The sequence below is a fragment of the Phaseolus vulgaris genome, unplaced genomic scaffold, assembly GCF_000499845.2.
Source record: "Phaseolus vulgaris cultivar G19833 unplaced genomic scaffold, P. vulgaris v2.0 scaffold_41, whole genome shotgun sequence".
NCBI classification, from domain to species: domain Eukaryota; kingdom Viridiplantae; phylum Streptophyta; class Magnoliopsida; order Fabales; family Fabaceae; genus Phaseolus; species Phaseolus vulgaris.
Window position 1 is genome coordinate 42,493 of NW_027174105.1, and position 25,897 is coordinate 68,389.

Consider the following 25,897-nt stretch of genomic DNA (forward strand, 5'->3'; position numbering starts at 1 on the left):
TTATTATTAATAAAAATTTATAAATTAGTATTCAATAGTAATTATCAATACTAACTATTTTAAATTTTAAATTTTAAATTAGTTACTAAAAAAATTAATTTGAAATTTAAAATAATTAGTAGATAAAACCTTATACTAATAATAGATATCAATTTAAAAATTAATTTATAATTTTTTATTAATAATAAAAATTATTTTAAATATTAATAATTATTTAATTTAAAAAATAATATTTATCTTTAGTCAATATAATAATTAATTATTTTTTTATTTTAAATTTAGTTTTTATTGAATGATTTTTTTTTAATATATTTAACTCTTGATATTTGAAACGTGAAAGAGAAGCAAAAGAAAACTCCTGAAAACTAGGAAAAGAAATGTTGGCAAGCTATACTTGCAACATATCTCCACCTAGCCTTAACTCCTATTTGATTGTTGTGAATTCAAACTTAGATTTTGGTTAAATCATTTGCACTTTGATCTTCTGGGTTATAATAAACTATAGATTAGTAAGTAAATGTGAAGTCAAATAGCATTCACGGTTGAAGTGTCTGGTCATATTTTATTTCGATAGTGCTTTGAGTCCCAATATCATGTTTTTTAACACCATAAAGACATGTTTAAACCAAAGTTGAAAGAGTAATTTGTTTTACTTGTAATGTCATCAAACCACATCATTTTCGGAGTATCCATGAAATTGAAAATTCTGAGAATGACTATACTTGATATCATAGTTTATAAATACTCTTTCACTAGATTTCCTAATATGTTTGACAACGTAAAGATAATTTTGTTTGATGCACTTCACGTGCACAATTCAATAATTTTAAAATAATGCATATTACAAACATAATATCTATTAATGAGAGTGTGTACTTTTAGTTTATCTATTAATGAGAGTGTTATTGGTATACTTGAGATGTAGAAGGTAAGCTCAAATAAAAATATTATGTTAAGAAATTATTTTCTCCAACGAAACTCGTTAATTTGTTCATGAATAAGGAGATATCTCATAAGCAAAGTCAAAGCAAGTAAAAATTGACTTTATTTAAAAAAATATATATTACAATGGAAACTACAAGAAAAAAATATTTTAATGGAGGTCATTTAGGGGAGGTTAATATAACCTTAACAATTGATTTAATTAATGGAGGTTTTTTTAACCTTAGTTAAAATTCAAAGATTTATTCTAAAACCTCATTAAAATAACTAAGATTTTTTAACCTTTGTTAAATTTCAAAGATTTATTTTAAAACCTCAGCAAAATAACAAAGGTTTCTTTAACCTTCGTTAAATTTCAAAAATTTATTCTAAAACCTCGAAAAAATAACTGAGATTTATTTAATCTTTGTTAATTTTTAATATTTATTCTAAACTTTCAGCAAAATAATGGAAGTTTTTGTAACCTTCGTTAAATTTCAAAGATTTATTATAAAACTTTGACAAAATAAGTGTGGTTTTTTTAACCTTCGTTAAGATCCAAAGGATTATTCTAAAATTTTAGCAAAATAATGAATATTTTTTTTAACTTTAGTTAAGTTCAAAAATTTTATTATAAAACCTTAATAAAATATTTTTTAAGTTTTTTTAAATCTCAATAGATAAATATAATTAAAGTTTTTTTTTATAAATAAATAATTAAAAATATTATTGTAATATATTTAATAATTAAGTTATTTAAAGTTTTTTAAAGTGAAAGTTTTAAAAAAAAATTAACATGATTTTTTTACTATCGTTACCACTACAAGAAAAAAAGGTTTTAATAGAGGTTATTTAGTGGAGGTTAATATAACCTTAGGAATTGATTTAATTAATGGAGGTTTTTTCTAAAATCTCAACAAAATAACAGAGGTTTTTTAACCTTAGCTAAATTCCAAAGGTTTATTTTAAAACCTCAGTAAAATAACAGAGGTTTTTTTAACCTTTATTAATTTCCAAAGGTTTATTATAAAACCTCCGCAAAATAACGAAGGTTTTTTTAACCTTCGTTAATTTCCAAAGGTTTATTTTAAAACCTCCACAAAATAACGAAGGTTTTTTTAACCTTTGTTAATTTACAAAGGTTTATTTTAAAACCTCCATAAAATAACAAAGATTTTTTTAACCTTCGTTAATTTCCAAAGGTTTATTTTAAAACCTTCGTTAAATTCTAAATATTTATTCTAAAATCTCATCAAAATAATAGAGTTTTTTAATTTTTTTTAAGTGTCAAAAGTTTATTGTAAAACATCAATAAAATATTTTATATTTTCTCAATTTTTAATAAATAGATATAATTAAATTTTTTAGTGAGTTTAGCCTAAACTGGTATATATATTTAAATATGCTTTGAACTTAGGTCTTAGAGGTTGATTCATTAATTGAAGTTAGAAGGCACTTCATTAATTGAAATTATTATTCAATTCTTAAAGATTGTTTTTATGAATTTCAATAAGTAAAAATAAGTTGTTTGTGAAGTGACATTAACTTATCACATATATACATCATCATAATTTATTTTTTGGTTACATTTGCAGTATCAAATTTTGAAGAATCAGACGCGGGAAACTATTCATTATAATAATATTAATAATAATATTTATAATAATATTTATAATAATATTAATAATAATATTAATAATAATATTAATAATAATATTTATAATAATATTAATACTAATATTTATAATAATATTTATAATAATATTAATAAAAATATTTATAATAATATTTATAATAATATTTATAATAATATTAATAATAATATTTATAATAATATTAATAATAATATTTATAATAATATTAATAATAATATTTATAATAATATTAATAATAATATTTATAATAATATTAATAATAATATTTATAATAATATTAATAATAATATTTATAATAATATTAATAATAATATTTATAATAATATTTATAATAATATTTATAATAATATTTATAATAATAATAATATTTATAATAATATTTATACTAATATTAATAATAATATTAATAATATTAACCATAATATTTATAATAATATTAATAATAATATTAATAATAATAATAGTAATAATATTAATAATATGAATAATATTAATAATATGAATAATATTAATTATAATAATAATATTAATAATAATGTGAATATAATATTAATAATAATGTGAATATAATATTAATATGTATAAATTATGTTAATAATAATAAGTAAAATAAAAATGATAATATGACCAAAGAACTTCTCTGGTCTAGTGGTTAACCCTTTCCTGGTTACTGGAAGGACTTGGGTTCAAATCCTGGTTGATGTGCTTTCTTTGCAATATTAATTGTGGGTGCTTGGATTTTTATTTTACGGAGCTTAGAAAGCCTTTTCCTGGGGTTTAAAAAAACCCTGGGGAACCCCCAGGGATGGTTTAGCGAGGGATATCGCAACCCAGGGTAAACCACTTAATGGAAGTTTTAACCTTTGGTAATGTAAAAATAAACCCTCGTTAAAACTATTTTTTCTTGTAGTGTACCTTGCTAAATTTAAGACCGACAATTTATGTTGTTTTAATTTTTTTGCTGTTTATATAATTTTTTTATCCTATGAATGGTTGTTTGCTAAGAGTGTTAAAAAAATGCATTTAGCAATGGATCTAATAAGGAAGCTTCTTATCAGTCTATGAAACATATGAGGTGCAAGTTCATGTTGATTTTGGCTTAATCCCAAGTTCCACATCGGTGGGTTCATTGTTTGGGAAGGAGGTTTGAAGGTTATAAATTAAACTCTTCTCCTTCATTGTTAGATATCTCAATTTGTAATATCTTCTCCCATAATAATAAAAGTGGGTTGTTTTAGCTGTGCTCGAAGATTAGGCTAAATTGGCCGAACTCCATTAACAATTTTCTGGTGTGTTTTTTCCTCTTTATCTCTTTTATTATTCTGCTATGTTTATTCAATATTATTTGTCGGGTAGCTCTGTTAGGGTTCTGTTTTAGTGGAGAAATTACTCGTTTTTCCCAACAAGTGGTATCAAGAGCCGAAGGTTCGCCCTTGGGTTGTTTGAAATTATTTGTAATATTGAATATTATATTTTGAGTTTGTAATGGAAAATCAAGAAGAAGAAGCGAAGGATGTATCCAGAGTGTCGGGCTCCTCGTCATCATGGTCGAGGTTCCCGATGTCCACTTTGAAATTGAAGGTGGAAATATTTGATGACACTGGACATTTTGGCATGTGGCAAGGAGAGGTCTTGAACTCTCTTTGTCAGTAGGGTCTTGATATTGCTATTGAAGGAGAGAAACCAGAAGAGGCAGAGGAGAAAGACTGGAGCATCATCAACCGGTTAGCATGCGGAAATATTCGATCCTGCCTGTCCAGAGAGCAGAAGTATGCTGTAAAAAACGAGACTTCTGCACACAAACTGTGGAAGGTATTGGAGGACAAGTTTCTAAAGAAGAGTGGTCATAACAAGCTCCTGATGAAGAAAAGGTTGTTCCGATTTGACTACCAACAAGGTACTACTATGAATGCACACATCACTATGTTTAATCAATTAGTAGCAGACCTGTTGAATTTAGATGTGAAGTTTGAGGATGAGGATTTGGCTTTGATGTTGTTATCATCTCTTCCTGATGAATTTGAACATTTGGAGACTACGCTCCTTCACGGGAAGGAGAATGTGTCGTTAGATGCTGTTTGTTCTGCTTTATATAGTCATGAATTGAGAAAGCAGGATAAGATGAAATCCAAATCAACGACATCAGAAGAAGCATTGGTGGCAAGAGGTCGTCAGCAAAGCCAAACAAAGGGGAGAAGAGGGAGGTCTAAGTCTAAAGGTCGAGCCGTTGCCAAAGATGAGTGTGCTTTCTGTCATGAGAAAGGACACTGGAAGAAAGACTGTCCAAAACTGCAGAAGAAAGGGAAGGCTCCACAAGATGCAAATGTTGCAGAATGCAAAAGTGATGTGGAATCAAATATCTCTTTAATTGTCTCGCTTTCAGCATCATCGTATCCAGATGAGTGGATATTAGATTCAGGTTGTATCTGTCATATGTGTCCCATTTGGGAATGGTTCTTTGAATTTCAGGAACTCAATGGCGGGGTTGTTTACATGGGTAATGATAATCCATGTAAGAGAACTGGGATAGGTTTAATCAAGCTGCGGAATCATGATGGATCCACCAGAATTTTGCGGGATGTACGATACGTGCCAAAGTTGAAGAAGAATCTCATCTCACTGGGGGATTTAGAATCTAAAGGCCTAGTTGTGACGATGCGAGATGGAATTCTTAAAGCAACTTTAGGAGCACTGGTGATGTTGAAAGGCATGAGGAAGAACAATTTGTATTACTATCAAGGTAGTACAGTGGTGGGGATAGTAGCGATAACAACTTCTAGCACTAAGAAGGATGACGAGGCAACGAAGTTGTGGCATATGAGGTTGGGACATGCTGGAGAGAAATCCTTGCAAATTCTTACCAAGCAGGGATTGTTGAAAGGTACGAAGGTTTGCAAACTTGAATTTTGTGAGCATTGTGTTCTGGGAAAACAAGGAAGAGTGAAGTTTGGCACTGCAATTCACAATACCAAGGGTTGGATTATGTGCATTCAGATGTGTGAGGACCTGCCAAGACTGCGTCAATCGGAGGTAGGCATTATTTTGTCACTTTTGTGAATGATTTTTCCAGGAGAGTTTGGGTGTTTACTATGAAGAACAAAAATGTTGTGCTTGAAATTTTCATTAAGTGGAAAGCTCAAGTTGAAAACCAGACAGGAAGGAAGATTAAGGTTCTCCGAACAGACAATAGAGAAGAATACAAGAGTGATCCGTTCCTGAAGGTATGCCAAGATTGTGGCATAGTTCGACACTTCACTGTTAGAAAAACACCACAGCAAAATGGGGTGTTAGAGCGTATGAACAGGACACTTGTGGAGAAAGTTCGTTGTATGTTGTCTAATGCTGAGTTAGGAAGAGAGTTTTGGGCTGAGGCTGTGACATACGCTCAACATCTCATCAATCGTTTGCCATCATCTGCTATAGATGGCAAAACCCCATTAGAGGTATGGTCTGGAAAACCTGCAACTGATTATGATTCTTTGCATGTTTTTGGTTCTATTGCATATTATCATGTGATTGAATCAAAGTTGGATCCACGGGCAAAGAAGGCTCTTGTCATGGGCTTTAGTCCTGGAGTGAAGGGATACCGTTTGTGGTGTCTAGAGGCAAAGAAGACGATTATCAGCAGGGATGTTACCTTTGATGAATCTGCCATGTTAAAGAAGGTAAATCCAGAAGGAGCTAACAGTACTCCATAACAGGTGGAGTGTGCCCGGAAGTAGGTGGAGTTTGAGCAAACAATGGTGATCCCAACACGAAATACCACAAGTGACTCTCCTATGGCAGAAGAAGAGTCAGATGAGGAAGAGGTTCCTACCCAAGAATCTCAACAACAATCAGCGCCATTGTAGTTAGAAAACAGAGACGAGATATTCAGAAGCCTGCTCGTTTCATGGATATGGTTGCCTATGCACTTCCAGTTGTTGATGACATTCCATCCACTTACCCAGAAGCCATTCTGAGTTCAGAGAGTGGTAATTGGGCAGGTGCGATGGAAGAGGAGATGCACTTTTTGAAGAAGAACAAGACGTGGAAGCTGGCACAATTACCAAAAGGTAAGAAGGCAATTGGGTGCAAATGGGTATTTGCAAAGAAAGAAAGAATTCCTAATAAAGAAGATGTTCGCTACAAGGCAAGGTTGGTTGCTAAAGGCTTTGTTCAGAGGGAGGGAATTGATTATAATGAGGTATTTTCTCCAGTTGTTAAACATTCCTCCATTCGAATTTTGTTAGCCTTGGTAGCACAGTTGAATTTGGAGCTAGCTCAACTTGATGTAAAGACCGCATTCCTACACGGTGATTTGAAGGAGGAAATCTATGTGACTCAACCAGAAGGATACAAGGTTGCTGGTCAAGAAGATAGGGTTTGTAAACTTAGCAAATCGTTGTACGGACTGAAACAATCTCCGAGACAGTGGTACAAACAATTTGATAAGTTCATGAAGGATCAGAAGTATAAGAGAAGCAAATATGATCACTGTGTGTATTTGCGCAGACTTGAAGATGGTTCCTACATTTACTTACTCTTATATGTTGATGATATGCTGATTGCAGCAAAGAGCCAAGTTGAGATTGACAGGTTAAAGGCTCAGTTGAGTAAAGAGTTCGAGATGAAGGATTTGGGGGAAGCCAAGAAGATTCTCGGCATGGAGATAACTAGGGATAGAGAGGGAAAAACTTTGTCTGTCACAGAAGCAGTATTTGCAGAAGGTACTACAACGTTTTGGTATACACGAAGATACAAAATCTGTAAGTACCCCACTTGCTCCTCATTTGAAATTGAGTAGCCGTTTATTTCCGACGACTGATGAAGAACGAGAATACATGGCGAAAGTCTCATATGCAAATGCAGTTGGAAGCTTGATGTATGAAATGGTGTGTACGAGACCAGATATTTCGTAGGCTGTGAGTGTTATTAGTAGGTACATGCATAATCCGGGCAAGGTCATTGGCAAGCTGTGAGATGGATTCTACGGTACCTCCAAAATACCTTAGATGTTGGATTGGCATTTGAGCAAGATGAATCACTTGGTCTATGCATAGTTGGATATTGTGATTCTGATTATGCAGGTGATTTGGATAAGTGACGGTCTACTACTGGCTATTTGTTCACTTTAGTAAAAGCGTCAGTTAGTTGGAAGTCTACCTTGCAGTCTACAGTGGCTTTGTCTACGACAGAGGCAGAGTATATAGCGATTACAAAGGCTGTGAAGGAAGCAATTTGGCTTCATGGGTTGCTTAAAGACTTGGGAGTTGGTCAGAAACAACTTGAGTTATATTCTGACAGTCAGAGTGCTATTCATTTAGCAAAGAATCAAGTCTTTCATGCACGGACAAAGCACATTGATGTTCGCTATCACTTTGTGCGTGAGATTCTCGAAGAAGAGGAAATTGTTCTCCAGAAGATTCACACTACGAAGAATCTTGCAGATATGCTCACTAAGGTGGTTACAAGGACCAAATTTGGAGGTACTGCAAAGTTTGTTTTTGTTATGTTTTGAGAAGATTTGTATTAGGTGGGACTTGAAATTAAGCCAAGGTGGAGATTTGTTGATTTTGGCTTAATCCCAAGTCCCACATCGGTGGGTTCATTGTTTGGGAAGGAGGTTTGAGGGTTATAAATTAAACTCTCCTCCTTCACTGTTAGATATCCCAATTTGTAATATCTTCTCCCATAATAATAAAAGTGGGCTGTTTCAGCTGTGCTCGGAGATTAGGCTAAATTGGCCGAACTCCGTTAACAATTTTCTGGTGTGTTTGTTCCTCTTTATCTCTTTTATTATTCCTCTCTGTTTATTCAATATTATTTGTCTGGTAGCTCTGTTAGGGTTCTGTTTTAGTGAGGAAATTACCCGTTTTTTCCAACAGTTCATATTGTATTGTTTCACAGTTTATATGATGATTTTTTATCCTTTGGATGATTGTTTACTGGGATTGTTGAAAATATCCTGTTAGCAATTAATCTAAGGAAGATTCTTTTGCTCTTCACTTTTGGTTTTGGGATTGTTGAAAACATCATGTTTGCAATTAATCTAAGATTCTTTTCCTCCTCATTTTTGTTTTGGTTGACAAAATAGTCCCATCTTTTTTTTTTATCGGCAAACAAAATAGTCCCATGGTTTGTTTTGGTTTTTAATAGAGTGTATTAATTTTTCAAACTTGTTGTAAAACTTCTATATGTTTTTAGTAATGGTGTTAGTTTTTTTATTCTTTAGGTGACTTTTGTTGTTGTATCAGTGAAAAGTGTGAACTCTCTGATTTGAACAATGTTAAGTGAAAGTTTTATGCACTAGCATTTGATTCTAGTATAAAGAACTTAGTTTATTTTGTGGCAAATTTAGGTAAACATTTTGTCTTGTGTTCTATCAGTACCATTTGTGTAATTCCTATTATTACTATTATATATTATGATGTTGTAATTTTAATAAATTATGAACCATTAATAAATTATAATATAGTCTATAAAATGGTCAATAAGATTTGTACTGTTAGGCCGACAGGTCTAGCTGAAAGCACCGAAAAGTATAGCCAAAATGTCTAACTGAAATGTATATATATATATACAAAAGTTAAATGTAAATATATATATATATATAATAAATATGTTATTGTAGCAAGTTCAACATGATAAGGTCTAAATTAATAGGTGTGTGTTTAAAAAGATATTGGGTGCAAAAAGAAAGGCCCAAATAGGCTATGAGCCCAATAAGAACACTATAAATAGGACATCAGTCTAAGAGGTAAGTAAAGTGAATTTTATCTGATAATTACATAAACCATTTCTGACTTTAACATTGAAGCGCCTTGCAGGTACACACCCAACCGTGAGAGGAAATCGAGAGGAGAAGCCGAAAAGTGTAGCAGACCTAGCCCAGCTTAGGAAGCTTGCCAGACTTAGGTCCAACCTGAAGAGCCCAATCCGAGAGTCCAACCCGAAGAGCCCAATCCGAGAGTCCAACCCAAAGAGCCCACTCTAAGAGTCCAACCCGAAGAGCCCAATCCGAGAGTTCAACCAGAGAAGTTAATATGCTTAGTTTGAAGATAGTATCTGACCCCTTTTATTGTCCATTAAAAAATGTGACAATGAATATTCAATTGAAAATATGATACTTTGTTTTTGAGGTGTACTTTCATTTTAGTTTGTTGATAGCTTTCATTATAATTATATATATATATATATTAAAATTGTGTTTTATTTAATAATTTTAATTTGTTTATTTTATTTAATTTCTACTGCATTAATAAAATATAGTTATTTTATTTAATATTTTTTTTAAAATTCTATTAATATAATTTATAATAGGATCACATAAATTTCGTTACTTGAAGTTTAAGTACATTTTTATTGTGGTATAAAAAAAGAAAAGAAAATTTAATTAATGGATAAATGATAAAATGAATAAAAAATAAAATGTTCTCAATTCCAAAATCGTATTTTACAGGGGTTTTGAAACCCATAGTATTTTATGACGGTTTTGAAACCTATGGCATTTTACGGAAGTTTTGAAACCTATGGTATTTTACGGAGGTTTTGAAACCTATGTTATTTGTCTGGAGTTTTGAAACTCGTGATATTTTACGATGGTCCTAAAACCCATGGTATTTTACAGAGGTCTTAAAATCCATGGTATTTTATGGAGGTTCTTAAACCCATGGTATTTAACGGAGGTTTTGAAAGACTTTTCCTGGGATTTAAAAAAACTCGAGGAACATGTTTCCCAGGGATGATTTAGCTGGGAAAATGAAACCTTGGGTAAATGACTTAATGGAGGTTCTAACCCTTGGTAATGTAAAAATAAACTCCAATTAAAACCATTTTTTCTAGTAGTGATGATCGACTCATATATTGGACATGTGTTGGTTCACATTTTGTTAAGGTATTTTTAAATATATATGAATATCTTTTATATACCTAAACATAGTTACTTACTTATTACATTATATGTTCAAAAGTGGTGCAGGTAAAATTGTTGGATGATTGTCTCATACTAATTGTAGACATATTATGGTTTACATTTTACTCATACACAATTTTAACTGTGTGCTATATGTTTGAAGTTCATATACAATATTTTCTTAACACATGGACGAATAGTGTAAATGACCACCTTATTTGTGATGTCACAAACTAATTGCAGTGCAATATTATACTAGCGATTCTTCTAAATATACTTTGCATTCATTTAAAGGATATGAGTTATTTAATATATTTAAATAAATTACCATGGTAAATAAACAATACATATACAACAGGATAATTATATATTGGACAAGGATTCTCGTGTTGTGATGTGGGTTTGGTGTCTCCATCATCCAAACTATGCCGTAAATGAGGTGGTAATACAATTGGTCGATCTTCTTTTGCCCCACGATGTACATACATCACATATTTGAACCAATAAATGTTTTTGACACACAAATGCATGTGCAACAAGTGTCATACCTGTAATGAGATGGTCGACAAAGTGCAACCACATATCATCAACAATAGTCACAACATCACCTTCAAATAGTAGGGGAGGTAGGAAAACCATATACTCATACTTAAAACTAATGTAAGACACATTCTAACAACTAACGATGGGAACACATATTCAAACAAATGTATTTGAAGAACATGGAGATCGACTAAAAGGACCTACTAGGACAATGATCTTCATAAAAGCTCCAAATCACCCTAGCATAGGTCACACCGTCTAACTAGACCCACACAATGCTAATAGTGCATATGTGTCATCCACTGACATATCGTGCAACTTTTAGCTTAAGCTTCTAAAAAGTAGGATTCATATTCTTCCTATCCATTCCAAAAAAGTGTTTATATATTCACATCTATTACAATTTTAACACAACATTGTAAATATATTCATATGCAAATTGTTCCCGCCGGTTGACCAAAGTGTCTTTGTGATGGAGATCACATAGGAAAGGCTTTTATTAGTGAAGGAAGAGGTTATTCACCCACACATTTGAAGTTCTTCCTTCTAGTCTTCTCAAAATTCAAAGAAGACATAAAATAAAGAGAGGACCAAGCCTAAAGCCAAAGAAGTCTACAAGCTTTCAAGAATAGGCTTCAATTAATGTCTCTCTTTATAGTTTCTTTTGTATAACTTTGTAAATAATATAGAATGTTTAAATATATAGTTTTAGGAAGGTGCTTAGAGGGAAACATTAGATACCTCTTTTGTAAAGCATCTTTAGGCTTTAGTTTAGAATTTTCTAGAAGGTGACTCTTCATGAGTCACTATAGGCGTTAGCTTAGGAGTCTTTTGGTTAGCTTGTGGTACAAGATTTGTAAGACCATGATCGGCCCTTCCTCCTATAAAAGGAGGACTTAAGGTTCTTCTAAATTCAGAATTGGAATTTGTAGTATCAAAACTCTCCCAAATTGGTGATTGAGTGTAGTGAGAACTTGTCTTCTCCTCTTCCTAGTCTCATCTTGAGAGCCTTGGTTCCCTCAAGTGGCGGCAATTCACACTTATCTTGGAGCCTTCACACTTCAAGTGGCGTGTTCATCAACCAAGAACTACAACCACATAAATCTTCTTTCTTCTCCATCTTCTCCTTCCATTTCCGTGCTCATATGAATTCCTAAACATGTCTTAGGTTCCTTTTCTTGCATTTCTATTCGGTGCTTTTGTTTTAAATCATGTTTTGTTCGGTTCATCTTCTCCTTTGCTGGATTTAATCGGTTCTTCTTCATTTTCCATTGATTTGTTCGGTGCATTTCATTTGTTATGCAATTTAATCGGTTCAATTACATTCTTACATCTTTTAATCGGTTCAATTGACAAGAAATGGGACTTCCATGTGAGTTTTGGTGTTTGGCGCAAGTTTTGGTGAGTTCTTGAAACATAGAACATTGATCCATTTCTATAAAAGTGCCTCTTCATTCTCCAACTCAAGTTGATTCCATATGATCCGATCGGTCATCGGTAGTCGATGACGTCAGCAACAGAGAACCACGTGGACCACTCGCAGGGTGACACGTGGACCAGGTGGCAGAGAGGTCAGGGGGACGATCGCCAAGAGTGGCGATCGGTGGTCAGTAACCAAGTTACCACCGACAGATCAGGCGGCAGAGAGGTCGGGGGATAGATCACCCAGAATGGTGATCGGTGGTCAGTAGCCAAGTGGCCACCAGCAGACCAGTTCCCAGACTCGCGCCTGGAGGCAGAGCGCGAGAAGCGAATAAACACTGATCAGTCATCGGGTGTATTGTCATCGGGGTCTCGTGTTACACGCAGTTAAACTGGGACCGAGGTTCCCAGCGAGAGCGTTACGCATGGATCTCGCATGAGCACACCTCAGGGAATCATGCACGAGAGTGGCCTGAGGGGACTAGTAAGCCAGTCAGTGATTGGTGATTCCCTCAACCCATTACGTGCGTGGCATCGTGAAGGGTAAGTCGCCTACGCAGAGAGCAACATTTGGTGAGTGTGCCTAGACCAGCCACACCCGACGTTCTCCTAAGAGTATGCGATTTACCCAGATAAGAGAAATATCCTAAGCTACTCCGCGAGGGCGTAACTTAGGCACACAAAGAGAAGCGCTAGAGCCCTTCCAGTAAATGACACGTGTGTGGTTAGATGTGAGTTGCAGGCCTCCACGTGTCACCATCTGAGAGGGGTGCGGTCCAGACAAAAGTGCACTCCGTACCATTAAGGGTACAGACAGGCGCAGCCCAGCGCAGAGACGCGCGGACACGCACAGACACCCACACTCTCTGATTCTGCAGGTACACTGTCTCTGAAAAGCGTAACAGGTTTCTGACACATGCCAGAAAAGCATAACAGAATTCTGTTATGCCCAGAAGCAGAGACAGAGAGATAAGAGGAGGAATCAGGGAGAGAAGTGGGAGGAAAAAAAAACAGAGAGCAAGAGTTTTTCACACACACTACTAGTTTTCTCATTTGGTGGTTCTGTGGACTAACTTGATCGTCGGAGTGCAAACGGCCGCTAGAGGCGCCGTCTGTGTGTTTTGCAGGTCACGTTTGGAGATCCAAGAGAAGGTTCTGAGGGTGATTCTGTAGAAAACGCAGTCGCGTAGACGGGACAGAGTGTGCTACAGAGCGATTCCTCCACGTTCGAGTTGCCGGCAGGATCACCATAAAATGTCAAAGAATCATCTATATCTTGCTATTGGAATCTGATCTTGCCGGTGACTTGTCTGTTGAAGGCTCCGCAACGTCTAACTCCGCCTTCCGTAAGTCAGTGAACAAAACCACTAAAGAGTCGTTTACTCTGAGTCTCTGTGAGGACCGTGCTCTCTGCGAATTCTCTCTCTTCTCTCTCTGTGCGAAAACTAGATCTTTTCCAGTATTCCAACGTCCCCTTGTAACAACGTGGAATGCCTTTATATAACCTCCTGCGCTCCCACGTTGTCTATACACGAAGTAACTTAGTGTGTTTCTTTCGTTGGATGTCTCGTGCAACCTTTGCGTAGGTACCAGGTGCGAGTGGGGCTATCGGGCATACCAGGTACTACCTAACGCATGGGCGATCACCTCTGTCCTGCCCCGTGCACGTTACGGGCCGAGAGGGGTTCGATCACCGACCGACTGGCTTCCTTGGACCACTCTCATGCATGGTACCATAGAACGCATAACCTCTCCGATCTCTGATCTCCTCCTGACCACTGATCTCCGCCTGATCACCCTCTTCAAGACACACCAGCTTCCTTGGCCCACCTGTCTCACTAAGAACAACCTACGTGGCCATCAGTGGCTGACGTCATCCCAGACTGATGACCGACCGGATCACAAGCCCCCCAGTCTCGAGCTGCGTACTCGTCCTCAACGAAGAGACTAAGTGCTCGCTCTCGGTGGCCACGTGGCAAGTGACGCCACGTCATGTGTCGCGTCACGTGTTGTGCTTTAAGTAACGTTACGCTTTCCTTCCCTTATCTTGCGACACGTGTGCGCATCAACGGTTAGCGTGAAGCGTCGCTTGCAGTTCCTTTATTCAAAAACTTACGCGCCTCTACTGTTCCATTATCTTCCCCAGCACGTTTCTCTGCAACCTCTCGAACCTTCTTCCGCAATTCATCTTCCTCGCTTCCAGGCTCCCAGAAACCGTTCGCGATCACAAAAAGGTACTTCTTTTCTCCATCTATGGCGTATTTGGACATTTTCTACCAATTGCATTGCTCAGTAACTGTATTTATTCATGCATCATGAGTCACTTTCCCTCTTCTGCGCTGTACCAAGGCCTCTTCTGACTTTTCTACGTTCCGCTTCTTCTTCCTCTTCGTCGCTGTCATTCTTTACCCCTTCGAACCGTAGCATTTGCTCCCTTCATCTTTTCTAGTTTTTACTGATTCCTCACCTTTTCCCTTCTCCATTGTAGTTACAGATAATGGCTCGCACCAAAACTACCGCGCGCCTTGCCTCGTCTTCTGGTGCACAGCCTTCCGCCAATGCACCTTCATCGCCCTCAACGAGCGCTACCCCCTCGGCGGGTACACAACCCAGGGCGACGCTCGCTCCACAAGACTACGCGCAAGCGTACAAGTGGGCTCCCCTCCACCTACTCGCTGAAACGTCCAGCCAGCTCCCAACCGATCACCTCGCCACCCTGCTGAAGGGTGCTGAGGACGAGCCTTCATGCGCCATCGACAGGGAGGACGATCGAAATCTGGGTGTGCGCATCCCCCCCAAAGCATGCCCATTTGCGTAGATGACAGGGCCACCAACGGGGTGCCCTTTACATTCATCTACTCGGCTATCTTCAAGAGGCTTCACCTCCGCTTACCCTTCACCTTCTTTGTGAAGGAGCTCCTTACTGAGCTAAACGTTGCCCCTTGCCAACTTCATCCGAACGCTTGGGGCTTCATCCGGGCGTTCGAGATCCTATGCAACCACTTTGGGCACCCTCCATCAACCGACGTCTTCCTCTACTTCTTCGAGGCCAAGAACCCGGGTGATAGGTCGTGGGTCAGCTTAAACGGTGTGACAGGGAGGGTGATCTTGGGCCTGTATCAACAGTCTTTCAAGGATTGGAAGGGTAGATTCTACATGATCACCTCCAATAGACACAACCCTTCCCTTCTGGAGGGCTTTCCCCTCTACTGGGTTCCTAAGGTGGAATTTAGGAAACCCCGAGGCTTGGAAACCATGGCCTCATACAAGCGCGAGCTGTGCGGCCTTCTCTCTAGCTTGGGCGCCAAGTTTGGCTCTTCCACCATTATCAAGCACGAGTTCGACGCCGAGAAGCTCGAAAGATACATCGGTTTGTTCCCTCCTTTCTTTTCTACCTGCCTTTACCTAGGGCTTCCGATTCGCTTCTTTCCCCACATGCCCCTCGTGCATATACTTGCTAACTACCTTTATGTTTGAACTGCTTGCTTTTTTGAGCCTTGGTATGCTAACCTTTTGCTATGTTGAATTGATGCAGATATGACTTCTGACAAGGAAAGGCGGCAAAGGCTGCTCGCTCTGGCCAGGAGCCGTCGGGCTGCTGAGGAGCCCCCTGAGGTGGAGCCGATCGCCGAACCCATTCGTGCCTCTCCCATCTCGGTCGCGCCAGCTGAAGGGCGTGAGACCAGTGGTGACAAGAAAAGGAAACGGTTGGCGAAGGCCCCCACCACCGTCATAGCCATTGAGGAGGAGAGCTCTGGGTCCCTTTTGGTCCAAAGAAAAAGAAGGGGAACCGAGGTCCCCGAGGATGACGCCAACCCGCTTCCTCGAGCCCATGCCTCTCCCGAGCACCCTCCATCACCAGCCCCCCTTTCCTCCCCACCCCCAGCAAAGTCACCCCCTCCGACTCAAGCAGCTGGGAGTGGGATCGCGCACTCGGAGGGAACCCCTCGTCCCCAGCCATCGCCGCGCCCCCAAGACTCTGCCACCGCATCTGAGGGTGGTGGTGAGAGCTCCTTCCAGGCGACGGGCCCCAGCTCCGAGGGACGCCCCAAGGTTCTCCGCCTGACCAAGCAACTGCTACAAAATCAGGAGCTGGTCAAGTGGAGCTCCAGCGAGGTGGACCTCCATTTGGCCCGTCAGATGGTGCTCTCCTTGGAGTTCTCCACACAACACCGCCGCCTCGAAAAGCTAGAGGGCAAGGTGAAGGAGCTGCTTAGCCAACAGGAGTCGCTGCAAAGTGACTATGAGGCTTTGCAAGACACCAACGGTATGTTGAAGGACATGCTGGAGGAATCCAAGATGGCTCGCGTCCAACAAGTCCAGGAGACCATCAAGACTGAGATGCTGATGGGGGATGCCGTCGCCGCCCTCGACTTCCAGCTGCTGGATACTACGGGTAATGCCATCTAACTCGAGGCTGAAACCGCCTACATGCGTCAACAGAATGCTAACTTGATGGAGGCCCTCGCCGCGAGCGACCGGAAGCTCAAAGAAGCCGAGTCGACCATTGCCACCCTGACCACCGAGAAGGTTGCGCTCGAGACCGATAAAGCTAGGTTCGAGGCCGAGAAGACCAAACTATGGGAAGAGGCGGCCGACACCTTCGCTGAGGGTTTTGACTTCGCTCTTGAGCAACTCAAGTGCGCTTTCCCCGAGGTCGACCGCTCCCAGCTGTCCATTGAATTCGAGGTGGTGGATGGCAAGGTCGTCCGTCCCTAACTGCTCTTGACGTGGCTTTTCTTTATTTTGCCCATAAACCTTTGCCTTGTGAAAACTCAAACTATAGATTATTAAATTCTTCTCTTTGCTATTGTTTGTTTGTTTGTGTATCTTCTCGCCTTTATTCTCTTGCTACGTGCGATTAACTGTTAACCTACACGAGCTTGATGCCAAACCTTAATCGTATTTGAACTTCTTTTATCTCTTACTTTGATCACAACGAGCAACCCTTGATAGCTGATGACCGATCGGGTTTAAACCACTGCTTCCACCTTCTCATCGGTCATCGCGGTTCTACCTTACATCTTTCTTCATTGCTTTGTCGCTCCAGCGCTAAGTGCATAGAGGACTTCCACACCGATCGGTCTAGGATGACGCCTTGTTTTTGGGAGGAAGAGTGTTTCTCGACAGAGGACTTTATACTGATAACCTCTTTTTATTTATGGGAAAAAGGGCTTACCCTTAACTTGTTCACATTGTTCACCCTGGCGCGAAAACGCGGACTCACTACACATTTTAACTAAAATAGAGTTTTAAATGCGTGGCGTTCCACGTCCTGGGGATCGCCCCTCCATCCAAGGTTTCCAGCTGATAAGCGCTGTTCTCCAATGCCTCCACTATTCTGAACGGGCCGGTCCACTTGGGAGACAGCTTATTCTCTAACTCGTGCTGATGCGCTTTCCTCATCACCAGATCTCCCTCCTGGAATCGCCTCTGCCTCACCTTGGAGTTGTGCCTTCGCTCCACCCTTCTCTTTATAGCTTCAGTGCTGATCCTGGCTTCTTCTCGTATCTCGTCCAAAAGGTCTAGATTCACCTTTTTCTCCTCGTTGGACCTCTCTGCACAAAATTAAGAAATCTTGGTGAATTTTCCTATATCTCCACAGGGATCATAGCGTCTGACCCATAAACCAAACTGAAAGGTGTCTCATGGGTGCTAGAATGCGGAGTGGTGTGATAGGCCCATACGATCCTGGGAACTTCTTCCGCCCACGTTCCTTTGGCCTTTTCTATTCTTCTCTTTAGCCCTCTGAGCAGCACTCGGTTGGCCGATTCTATCTGCCCGTTCGTTTGAGGGTGCTCTACCGAGGCGAACACCTGCTGTATCCCCACCTCCTCGCATAGGTTCCTCAGCTGATGGCTCGTAAACTGGGTGCCATTGTCGGAGACTAGACGCTTGGGCACTCCGAAACGGCACACAACGTTTTTCCATACAAACTGTTGAACCTTGTAGCGGTGATCTGTGCGACCGGCTCTGCCTCCACCCACTTCGTGAAATATTCGATGGCGACGATCAAGAACTTCATCTGCCTGATCGTCAGGGGGAAAGGTCCCAAGATGTCAGTTCCCCACGTGTGGAAAGGCCAGGGACTGTGAATCGACCTTAGTTCTTCGAGGGGCGCCTTGTGCCAATCTGCATGTTGCTGGCATTGCTTGCACCGCTGAGCGTAACCCACACAATCTTCCCTCAGCGTTGGCCAGTAGTACCCTGCACGGAGATTTCTACCCGCCAGGGCACGACCACTGACGTGGCTCCCGCATATTCCCTCGTGGAGCTCTGACATAAGCCTCGTGCATTGCTCTCCGTGCACGCATACTAAAACCGGATGGGTGAATTCGAATCTGAAGAGGTCCCCATCAATGAGGGTGAACTTCCTCGAGCTCTTCTTTATTCTCTTTGCCTCCGCCGGCTCCAGCGGAAGCACCCCATCTGCCAGATACCGCTGGTATGGCGTTATCCACGTGTCAGCCCTTCCCGCGGAATCAATCTCCATCACCTCGTTGGATCCCGTCGGTCGAGATCTCACTCTTGGTGCTCTCAAGGTTTCCTGTGTGAGAGACCGATGCCCGATCGCGGCACGCTCGCGAGAATCGCACACCTGCAGCACTTGGTTGTCTGTAACGAACGCACGAGGTACCTTCAGTGTCTCCTGGATGACGGTCCTCTGCCTTGCCCCCTTGCCCGAGCTGGCTAGCTTGGCGAGCAAGTCGGCTCTGGCATTTTGCTCCCTTGGTACGTGGATCAATTCAAACGCTGTAAAGGATACCTTCAAGGTGCGCACATACTCAAGGTATGCAGCCATCTGCGGGTCTCTGGCCTGGAATTCCCCGGTTACCTGCCCAGTGACCAACAGGGAATCGGTTTTGGCCGTTAAACTTCTTACTCCCATCTCCTTTGCCAGCAGCATTCCGGCGATTAGGGCCTCGTACTCCGCCTGGTTGTTGCTGGCTTTGAAGGCGAAACGCAGGGACTGCTCGATCAGTACCCCGTTCGGGCCTTCTAGGATGACCCTCGCGCCACTCCCCTGTTGGTTTGAGGATCCGTCTACCGATAAGACCCACCGGAAGACCGAGCCCTCTGGCGATGCGTCGCCCGATAACAACTCAACGACGAAATCCGCGAACACCTGCCCCTTGATCGGTCCTCGGGGTTCGTATCTGATATCGAACTCAGATAATTCTACGACCCACTTTACCATTCTTCCGGCTACATCCGGCTTTTTTAGCACCTTTTGGATGGGAAGATCAGTCATCACTACAACCGTGAAGCTGTGAAAGTAGTGACGCAGCCTTCTTGCTGAGAATGCCACTGCCAAAGCTGCTTTCTCCAGAGCCTGATATCTTACTTCGGGGCCCTGCAGCACCTTGCTCACAAAATAGATAGGTCTCTGGACCTGCTCCTATTCTTGGACCAGAACCGAACTGACTGCTCTCTTTGTTACAACAAAGTATAAACGAAGAGGGGCGCCCGTCTGTGGCTTGCACAGCACCGGCGGGCTTGCCAAATATTCTTTAAGCTTAACAAATGCCTCCTCACATTCTTCGGTCCAAACGAACCTGTTGTTCCGCTTGAGACATTGGAAGTAAGGATGGCCCTTCTCCCCTCCAGTGGACATGAATCGCGACAAAGCCGCCAGCCGACTGGTGAGTTGCTGCACTTCCTTCACCGACGCCGGGCTCCTCATCGCCATGATCGCCGCACATTTCTCGAGATTTGCCTCAATCTCTCGCTCTGTTAGGAGGAAACCTAGAAACTTCCCCGCTTCCACACCAAAGATACATTTCTCTGGGTTGAGCTTCAACCCGTACTTGGCGATCGTTGTGAAAAGTTCCTCCAGATCAGCGACATGCTCCTCCTTCCCTCGCGAGGTGACCACCATGTCATCGACGTACGCCTGTATGTTCCTTCCCAACATCGGCGAGAGTACTCTATCCGAACGGCATTACCTTATAACAGTAGCAGGACCGCTCGGTCATGAATGCGGTCTTGCTCTCGTCCGACGGGTGCATCCTGATCTGGTTGTAACCCGAAAAGGCGTCCAAGAAACTCATCAGCTGTCATCCTGACGCACTATCTACCAGGGCGTCAATGTTAGGCAGGGGATAGGAGTCCTTGGGGCATGCTTTGTTGAGGTCGGTGAAATCCACGCACATCCTTCATTTTCCGTTTGACTTCTTCACCAGCACCACATTGGCCAACCACTCTGGGTACTGGATTTCCCGGATATGCCCCGCGGCCAAGAGTTTGTGGGTTTCTTCATGGATCACCTGCCTCTTCTCCTCACTGTACTTCCTCCTCCTTTGGCGCACCGGTCGGACCTGGGGTTCCATTGCGAGGCGATGGCAGAGGAAGTCCGGGTCAATGCCCGGCATGTCCGAGGCCGTCCACGCAAATGCGCCCATGTTCTTCTCAATTACCCCGGCGATCTGTCGTCGCGTGTCCTCGTCGAGCTGTCCTCCCAGCTTGAACCCCCTTCCCCCGATCGTCGCCTCCACCCACCCCTCAGTCGGGTGGGGTCTTCTTTCTCTGACAATGACCGCCCTCGCTATCCCAGACTCGCGAGGCGCGATCCCTCTTGCCCCCTCAGCTTCACCTTGGGCACTTCCCATGCCCCCAAGCATCGCCTCTTCCATTTCCACGTCGCCGTGCGTGCCTCTTACCAACGTCGCGACCTCCGCTCTTCCCTCGTCCGACCTTGGTGGCGGCGTTGTGGTAACATGGCACACGCTTCTCCACTGCTTGAGACTATTTTCATAGCAGCGGCGGGCTTCCTTTTGGTCCGATTTAATGGTAACCACTACCCCTTCCATCGAAGGCATCTTTACCTTCATGTGCCTTGTCGATGGTACGGCTCCTAACCTGTTGAGCGTCGGTCTTCCCAACAGTATGTTGTAAGCGGACGGAGCATTGACCACCAAGTACTTAATCTTCTCAGTACGGGCTGTGGCACCATCCGTGAATGTGGTCCTCAGCTCCACATAGCCCCACACCTCTACTTGGTCCCTTGCGAAACCATACAAACACCCCGGGTATGGCTTCAGGAGATCAGGGGACAACTGCAGTTTGCTGAATGTCGGCCAGAACATCACGTCTGTCGAGCTTCCCTGGTCCACAAGGACCCTGTGCACCTTCCTCCCTGCCGTGACAAGGGAGATAACTATCGGGTCGTTGTCGTGAGGCACAACGTCCCGGAGATCAGCTTTGGTGAAGACAATGTCGACGTCGGGGGAGTGATCCTCCTCCGCCGAGTCGACTGCCAACACCGATCGCGCGTACTTCTTTCTCTAAGAGGCTGTACATCCTCCCCCAGAGAATCCTCCCGCGATCGTGTGCACCTCCCCGTGCACCGGTACCTCATGCTGAGGATCCCCTGCTGGGGCCCCCGATGTCTGATCGCCTTGCGGCTCACGCAAGTAATCACTCAGGAAACCGTTTTTTACCAACTCCGCGAGTTTGTGTCCCAATGCTAAGCACGCGCGGAGTGGGTGGCCATAGGCCTGATGGAACTCACACCACACGTCTTTCTTTCGCCCCAGCACCCTGTCGGTCTTCTCCGGTGCTTGCAGCCGTGCTGCTATGGCTGGAATGGCGATCAGTTCCGCCAGCTCCACCACAAAATCAAACTTGGGGGGTGCGTTACTCTCCCTCGTGCGCCCCCCATTCTGATCCATTCGAGGCTCGTAAGGGCGGGGTTTTCCCTAAGCCCTCTTTCCCTCTTTGGCCTCGTGCACCCTCATTGGCTGCTGAGTCCTGCTTGGTCCTGCGCGCGACTTGTTAGGCACCGCGCTTTCCCTTTTCTCAGAAACCGTTGTTTCTGCAGTGATGTGCGCCACGACACGACGCCTAATCTCCACGAACGTGCTGGGGCGGTGCCTGATTAAAGACTCACTAAAGGGGCCTGCAAGAACCCCTTTCTTGAACGCGTGCACCAGCATATCTTCATCCTTGTTGGGCAAACTCTCCACCTGCGCCCCAAAACAACTAAGGTAATCCCGGAGGGACTCGCCTTGGTTATGGCGCACATCGAAGAGATTGTACGACACCACTGGGGGTGCCCTGTTCACGATATACTGTTCCCTGAACAGCTTTGAGAATTGTTGAAACGATGTGATGTGGCCGTCTGGCAGGCTTACGAACCATTCCAGCGCAATCCCACTCAGGGTACTCATGAATAGCTTGCAGTATACAACATCCGAGCCTCCAGAAAGCATCATTTGGGTGTGGAAAGCCGTCAGGTGCGCTTCTGGATCCTCTACCCCTGTGAACGAGGCCTTCACCCCCACTAAGCCTGGTGGTATGACTGCGCCCATTATTTCAGATGAGAATGGCATGGGGAAAGTCCTGGGGGGGATGGTGGTGGCGCCACTCCTTCCTCCACCACCCTCTCTGATGGAGGAAGGCCCAAGCTCACCACACTATGAAAGCCAAGCTTCCAAGACCAAGACCGTCTAGCCTTCCAAAAGGAGCGTCTAGCCTCACAAGGAGCGTCTAGCCTCACAAAGGGAGCGTCTAGCCTTACAAAGGGAGCGTCTAGCCATGATGAGGAGCGTCTAGGCCAAGGCTACATGAGGAGCATCTATGAAGAGTCCTAGACCGTCTAGCTTCACACACACAAGGGCCAAAGCTACGGTTTGGGAGAGAAGAGGCTTTGTTGCATAAAAGGCCCATTAGGGGTACTTAGTAAGATAGGTAGTGTAGAAAGAACTTTGTGAAGGAAACCTTCTAGAACCTAGGGTTGTGTGGCCGGTCATTGCATGGCACATGGCTTAGGATTTAGATTTAATTTTGGTTTTCTTTTCCTTAGAAATGTAGCTTAACATTTAAGCCCAAATAGCCTATAAATAGGAAGGCTATCTCTTTGTATTGGACAAGTTTATTTGAGTATTGTTATGCTGCCCATTTTGTGCACTAGCTATACTTCTCCTAGAAATCTAGGCTATAAACTTCACTCCCTTCACCTTTCTTCATAGAGCTGGCCGAACCTCTCTAAATTCATACTCATCATGCACCTTCAAAGCCATCACAACTCCTAGGAGGGCTTTGTTTCACTCACCCATTGCTTCCGCATCCATTTTACTACTTTGATTCAAGAAGAACACATGAAATGCCATCACTCTCTTTCTGCGCCTGTAAAGAGTGGCGCAACTCTTCGTTAACCCGGTTCAAATCTTCGTTCCTGCCCTGCGATGCAGCCAAGTCTGCTTGCATCCTTTCTTGCGCCATTCTTGAAGTTGCAATATCGTCTTGCAGCGCACGCATTATCTCCAAGACTTGCGCCATCGTTACAGCTCCTTCTTCGACGGATGGCACGGGTGTAGTTTGCCTTGTCTTCCTCATTCTTGCAGCAAAGAATCTTAAGAACACACGAAATCTGGCAGCACAGTGGATGGGATCACAATTTCACACGGCCCCACGGTGGGCGCCAGATTATCTTGCCGGTGACTTGTCTGTTGAAGGCTCCGCAACGTCTAACTCCGCCTTCCGTAAGTCAGTGAACAAAACCACTAAAGAGTCGTTTACTCTGAGTCTCTGTGAGGACCGTGCTCTCTGCAAATTCTCTCTCTTCTCTCTCTGTGCGAAAACTAGATCTTTTCCAGTATTCCAACGTCCCCTTGTAACAACGTGGAATGCCTTTATATAACCTCCTGCGCTCCCACGTTGTCTATACACGAAGTAACTTAGCGTGTTTCTTTCGTTGGATGTCTCGTCCAACCTTTGCGTATGATGGAAGAGGCCCAAGCACAAGCCCACATGCAAGTCCACTAAAGGGTAGATTTGGGCCAACCATAGAGTTATGGCCAAGAGGATCCAAGAAGACGTTCTTTTACATGTTCAAATGCCATAAACTCTAGTGTAGAGTAGACTTTAATTTCTTGTCAAAATTAGCATAGGAACTTTATTTGTAATTTTCTTAGAATTAATTTTGGCACCTAAAACACCAACCTAGGTAAACTTAGAGTTTCTAAAAAAACCTCTAAATTTACCAAGGCCGGTCTAGAAAGCCCATGCAGGGGGTGAGCATAAAAACTAGACACACCCCTCCCCATGTGCTCATTTGTGCACCCATGTGCCATGTGCACCCATGTGCTTCACATTTACATTTCATTTGGCTAGCATTAGGGTTGTATTATGGTCCTCCTTAGCCTATAAAAGGAGGAGCCTACACCTTGTATTTTCAAGTTTATTGTGAGTAAAGTTATGCTGCCATTTTGTGCCAAGCTTTGCTTCTCCCTAGAACTCTAGGCTCTAAACTTCACATCCTTCACCTTTCCTTGGGCTGGCCGAACCTCCCTCTGTTCATACCTATCATGCACCTTCAAGATCAACATCACTCTTAGGAGGATCTTGAACACACACCTCCATAGCTTCCGCACCATTTTCTTACATGATTCAAGAAGACCTTCATGAAATTTGCCATCATTTGGTATCATGAGCTTGGGTTCTTCAAGATGAGTTGCTTTTGGTCTTTTCATTTCTAGTTCTTCTTTATTTCATGTTGTTCATCTTATTTCCATAATTGTCTTGCTGTTTTTTGCATTTTAATTTGTTTTGGTGTGCTATTTGGAAGATCCAACCGAAGCACTTTTGTTCAATTGATCTTGAACAATTTTTTGTGCAAATTGTGATAGGATTCCATACACCTTTGAGTTGCTGTTTTCTTTTAGGCTTTTGAGTCTTTATTGCACTTTTAATTTGGTTCATATTATGCTTTTGAGTCTTTAATTTCTGAATCCATATATGTTTTGTCAAGTCATGTTCATCCACAATGTCAACAATTCTTAGTAGTCCTTTATTTTGGCTTGATTGTTTCTTGATTATGGGTATCTTTAATTGCTTTGAATTTGCTGTTCTTTGATCTTTTGGTGCCTTTTTAATTTTAGTTTGAGTTCATATTGTGTTTAGATCCTACACAATTCTATTTCACAAATTCCATTGTGTTTAAATTTTGGTATCTTGCTGTTTTTTGTTTCCAGTTTCCAGAATCCCCTGTTTCACATTTTCTGTGCTGGCTGTTTTGTTCAAGAAAAATATTTTCACTCATAGGAAAATTTTGATTCTCTGGAATACGCAAGTTTGAAGTGTTATAGAAAGGACAAAAGAAGAATTAGTCCAAAAGAACCAACAGAAAAAAAATGATAAATCTTTTAAAATCAGTGTGCAAATCTGAGGCGCTACAGCTGGCGTAACTGAACACCAAAATTGCAAAATTTATTAAAAACGATTGGTGCATGCGTTTTGAGTGATTCCAAAGCCATATTTTAGCTAAGATCTTGAATATCTTTCATATCAAATTTCAGAATCATATCTTAAAAACACAGCTCAGCATAAATTGGGGAAAAACACGTTTCTGGCCCACAACATTTTCCAGTGGTGCTGTTTTTTTATTTGGTCATCTAATTCTAGTGCTATTCTTAGGATTCTTTTGTGTGCCTACCTTTATTTTGGTACCTTTTATTTGCTT

At 41.7% G+C, this 25,897-nt stretch overlaps 2 protein-coding genes across 2 annotated transcripts; both read right to left on the reverse strand.

The window, feature by feature from the left end:
- Window positions 1–18,322: 18,322 nt before the first annotated feature.
- LOC137817388 (uncharacterized) lies at window positions 18,323–19,687 on the reverse strand. The gene has a single exon (XM_068620680.1). It carries the CDS (start codon window positions 19,685–19,687, stop codon window positions 18,323–18,325), a length of 1,365 nt encoding a protein of 454 aa, XP_068476781.1.
- A 904-nt stretch (window positions 19,688–20,591) lies between these two features.
- Window positions 20,592–21,521, reverse strand: LOC137817390 (uncharacterized). Its single transcript, XM_068620681.1, has one exon. It carries the CDS (start codon window positions 21,519–21,521, stop codon window positions 20,592–20,594), a length of 930 nt encoding a protein of 309 aa, XP_068476782.1.
- Between the last annotated feature and the right edge of the window lie 4,376 nt (window positions 21,522–25,897).

Coding starts and splice junctions, on each gene's coding strand:
- LOC137817388 (XM_068620680.1), bottom strand. CDS start 19,687: ATGACTGATCTTCCCATCCAAAAGGTGCTAAAAAAGCCGGATGTAGCC.
- LOC137817390 (XM_068620681.1), bottom strand. CDS start 21,521: ATGTTCTGGCCGACATTCAGCAAACTGCAGTTGTCCCCTGATCTCCTG.